General features: G+C 43.0%; 1 protein-coding gene across 1 annotated transcript in view; it reads right to left on the reverse strand.

Annotated features, from left to right (window-relative positions):
* The window catches only part of LOC119592564 (transcription factor HIVEP3-like), a gene marked incomplete at its 5' end in the record, with an annotated part of 91,776 nt that overhangs the window by 9,111 nt on the left and 77,641 nt on the right, over positions 1-5,024 (reverse strand). Inside the window, 3 exon segments of the mRNA XM_037941440.1 lie at positions 1-1,915; positions 1,917-4,153; positions 4,498-4,560. Of these exon segments, the coding sequence (XP_037797368.1) occupies positions 1-1,915; positions 1,917-4,072 (4,071 nt within the window).

Here is a 5,024-nt window from a genome sequence, read left to right on the forward strand (position 1 = left end):
AAATGTCCAGTATGAAGAGTGTGTCTGAATGAGATTTAATTCTCTTGGTTTGGCTACAGAGTATGTTTGGTCAACTTTTCGAGAGATGTATAAGCTCATGTGTTGATACGGTGTAAGATTTAAAGGATTGTCCTCTGCTGGTTTGCGTAACTGCCAGTTGGAATACATGGAAAGCTTAGGATCAGTGGACTGAGGTACATACATGGGTTGTTGTCGAGATATGCAGCAAAAATAAGACTTTGTGGAAACTTTGTGCCCTAGATAAGTATATGCTGAGCCATTCAAAAACATTTGCACACAACTTTTCTTGGGCCGTGGGGTATCCGGACTTACCAAAGTTGTGCCGATCAAAGCAAGCGAGGAGTTAGGTACATAAGGCTGTGGTTTTAAAGCCAGTGAGTTTGGACGTTTTCGTGGTGGCAGGAATTCCTCACAATCCTTTGTTTCCTCTCTTCCTGCTGTGTCATTTCTTGATTCATCAAGCACCACTGAGGATTTCTCAGTAGCCTTCTTATCAAAAGCACTTGTCTCTGATCCTCCTGGGAGTCTGACATCAGGAGTCATATTTCGTTCAGAGGATTTAAAGGGAACACTTACTGATGCTTTGCCTCTGCTTATTTGTATTTCTTTTGGCGGTAACTGTGGGGACTGTCTAGAGGGGACTTTTGTCACATGAAAGGACTGGTGTTCCCTCACTGGACTGCGTGGAAAGTCTTTGGATCTTGGAGGTTGGAGACCCTTCTCCCTGGAGGGGCTCATTAAGGCTGGAGGTTGTGACAAGGAAGTTACTGGAGCTTGTGCCATGGGACTAAAGGATGAGGCAGTTATTGGGGGTGCAAACACAGCGGGATTTTTCTGTATTCTGTGCAGTGGAGGCTGAACTACCATGCCTGCCTGGGAATATGGTCCAGGAATCCCTGGTACATAAGGTACTTTTTCATCACCTATTGGTATGAGAGCAGGATATGTAGCAGGTGATTTGCTATTGCCTTTAAACTGCTCTTTCTCTTTCTCTCTAATAACCTGTACTTGCTGATTTCCAAGGGGATTTCCTATATTTCCTGAAGGCAGCTGTCCAGATACAGTTATTCCTGCTCCAGGAGATAATTTGCATGGAGATGGAGCTGCAGGTGAATGAATTGTGTTGACTTTATGTTTCCCAACCATTCCCTGGGCTGGCGAATTTTTAACTGGGAGAAAAGACTGTACTGGGCCAGAAGCTGGATAGGTTGGGAAAGATAAACTACCCAAATCAGGTGTGGGAATTCCTGGAATAGCCAGGTTTGGTAGTTGTAGTAGAGGTGCATAGGGTAAAAAAGGAGAAAAAGCAAACTTTGAAGCATCATTATATACAATGGTGGAAAGCGGTGCTTTTGAGTTACTTTGAGTCTGTGTTGGAACACTTGGCTGTTCACGTGATATGGAGGAGCTTACAAGACTTGGTACTGTTTTGGTTGATGAAGTACTTATCTGACTCTCCACTTGAACCATTGTGCCCCCTGAATTTAAGCCTGACTTTGCAATTGTTACCACAACTGAAGTAGGAAGTGACACTTCTGCCTTTGGTATGTTACCTCCTAATTGCTGTGGGGGAATGCAGATATCAATAGCAGGGCTTGGTGGCTGGCTAGGGTCTATTCTCATTGTTTTCCGTTCATTGCCATCACAAATCTGAACCTCACCACCAAAAAGCTGGAGATTGCTTGTCTTTTGTTTATTCATATCTTCTAAAATTTTAATTCCTGCATCCCCTTTACTTGCCCCTTGTCCCCGAGGGGAAAAAATTGGTGGGAGAAACATTGACCTGTCTTGAGATGATGAATCAATGTCAGACATTTTTCTTTTTTTGGTTGGTGGTGATGCTCCTTCAGGTGCAGATTCACTTCTATATATCCTTGGAGATAATTCTGGTCTGTATCTATTTTCCTCCTCTGATCCTCTGCGCTGCGATGACTCTCCAACTGATGATCCTCTTGACAAGTGATCTCTCTCTCTCAAAGTGATCAGTTCGGTCAGGTTTTTTCTGCAAATCTAAAGCTACATCTTGTTCACTGGGCCACCTTCCCCCATCTCCACTCTTAACAGAATCTGGTGTGCCCCTCTCACTTCCAGTCCCCCCAAGTCGCTGTCCGCAATAATGTCGAAGGTGAACCTCCAAACTCTCTGGACTGCGGCAAGGCACGCCACATCTGGAGCACGGGTAATGTCCTTCTGTTGGCTGGTTTAGCCTTTCACATTCCAGCCTCTCCAGTTTCTGATCAATAGTACCTGCAATGGCAGCTCTAGAGTGCAAGAGAAGACTTTTTATAACTGAACCTTCAGGATTCTGTGGATGCTGACGCAAAATAGCTGGATCATCCACATGAGTCACCCGACTCTTGTGTATATCTCTAACCACAGAGGGGCCCTCAGAGCTCCTCCTCTTGCGTGATCCCTCCACCATGGTTAGGTCCATCATGCCCATTGTAGAGGTAGTGAAGGCTGGAGCAGACTGAGAGTAAGAGGTAGTATGTCCTTGTGATGATATGGAAGGTTTGGAAGCACTGATGGGGGTGACTGGAGGCTGAGCAAGAGGCAGGTGTGGGGTGGGTGGAAGACTGGGGCTGTAAGAAGACCTTGACTCAGCCATCATTGCCTCAGCAGTGACGGAATGACTTCTCTCTCTTGAATATTGTTGTTGTAGTGGGCCTAAACCAGCAGGTGAAGGAGCCGTTGATGAAGAGCCAACAGCTGGTGCCTTGGAATTCTTAATTGTCAAATCAGCAAGACTAGACCGGCGGCTTTTGCTTGTGCCAGAGCCATCACTCTCACTTGATGATGAGCCTATACTGGGCTGCCTTCTGTAACGTCTAGACCACAGTGGATTGTGAGTATCCACAATGGCCTGGTTTTCCACAATCAACTTAGTGATGTGTTGCCCAACTAATTCTGGACTTGGAGATTTAATTCCTTTCCATATAGAATTTGCACTTTGTGGTGTTCCTACTGAATTCCTTTGACCAGTCAGTACACCTTCATCCTTTTTATTTGCAGCCCATATATCAAGTGGTGGTAGGCCTTGCTTTGAGACATTGGCTGGACTTGGAGAGTGACGACTAGGGTTAGAGGGTGCAACCTGGTTGGGTTGGCCATGGGTGGAGGCAGTATGGGGTTGATATGTTGAAGGATTGATAGCAGTATGGTCAAGTTGAGGAGCATCCTGAGGTGGAGTTGGCTGTTGTCTTGCTGGTGGAGGTGTTTGGCCCTTAGGGCCTCTTTCCTCCCTGTGTGCATAATGAGCAGAAATATGAAATTTTGGCTTGTACAAAGATTTGCCTCGATCAAGAGTTCCCAACTCATCATGATGGGTACTCACAGAAGCAGATGGAAGGTCTTGGAGCTGGTCCCTTATAGAGGTTCTTGATACAGAGAGATCAGCTGGTTGTAGCTGCTGAGCTCTCCCCTCTTTATTAGCTGACTTAGGGCCATCTTCTACATCACCGTCAACATTATCACTAGACTCTATAGTTCCATCACTATTATCAAGAGCTACACCATCACACTTCCGAACATGGGTTCGAGATCTAGTGTGCTTCTTATAATTGCTTTTAGTCTTGAAAGCAAGACTACACTGTTCACAGGTATATGGTCTCTCATTGGTGTGTGTGCGTTTGTGCTTATCAAGCACAGAAGGTTTGGCACATCCAACTCCACAATATTCACATTTGTACTTTCCACCACTACTATTACTGACTTTTCTTTTGTTATCATCATTCTCTACTGATAACTGATTAACCACACTTCCAGTTACACTAGCAACTGTATGAGCTGTAACATGTCCATTGACAAGTGTTGGGGTAAACTGAGGTGCTGCAGTGGTGGGCCTGGCACCTGCTGGAGAGGCTTGAGGCGTGGTAGAGGGGGTCCTGGTACCTGCTGAGGTAACTTCTGTCCCACTCTTTTTACCCCTTTCGTTTTGCTGCTGCTGTTCTGCATTGTCACAGGCCTCAGACGTGGCCCGCTTGAACTTCTTGTGTGTGTAAATGACATCGCCGGAAGGGTTCATGGGGACCGTGCATGTGATCACACCCATGGGATGCATGCAGGAGATACAGTCCTCAGCATCTCTCACAGCTTACGGCTCCATCTTTTCTTGAAATGTGCCAACCATAATCTGTAAAATATGTTGAAAAGTTAGATGTGTCATACCTGGGGTGTATCTTATATTTGCTTTAAAAAAAATCTTTACAAACTTTATGTCTGAAGATGAATCTTCCCAAGATATGCATAAAACAAAACATACCTGGTTATATGTATTATAGATACTGATAAGAAAAGATAAAAACTATTCCAAATAAGCTAACAATAAAGAATATAAAAATATAAACTAAATTCATTACTCTATCATGTCTTTTCAGCATATAATTGTAACAAGAGGAGTCTCTTTATGCCAACTTCTAAATCATGACAGAAATATGTTATTACAATAGTTATAAAAGTGATATAAGAAATACACACCAAAGAAAATGAATAATGGTTGCACCTTCTTCGCCCAGTTAACACCATCACCTCAGACACCACCTGGGAATAAAATGTTTAATTATCACTCTTGTTCAAACAAAATCTCTTGATAACTTGTATCATTGTCTTTTAATAAACTTCTAATTTTCATTTTGAAAGATTCAAGCTATAAGACATCAGGAACATTACATGGACACCATCATCTTCCTTTTCAGTTTACAAGCATCACTTCTATGTCTTTTATTCTCATATATGTAATTCAGTATGTATTATGGTATGTAATCTAGCATGATACTAGCATTCCCTCTTGTAAGGTTCTCCACATCATCTACAAGCTAGAATTTCCTTTACAGTTCACCAAAAAATCTGAACTGACTAATGAAAATTCCCCATCATTTACAAAGCCCAAGAATCTTTAGTTTGATATATATTGTTATCTGTTACATCACACATACCACAGAGAAGAAATTACTGCTTTTACTCTGAATTAACACTTAAGACGTTATACTTATCCTCTCTAACTA

The sequence above is a fragment of the Penaeus monodon genome, chromosome 30 (assembly GCF_015228065.2).
Source record: "Penaeus monodon isolate SGIC_2016 chromosome 30, NSTDA_Pmon_1, whole genome shotgun sequence".
NCBI classification, from domain to species: Eukaryota; Metazoa; Arthropoda; class Malacostraca; order Decapoda; family Penaeidae; genus Penaeus; species Penaeus monodon.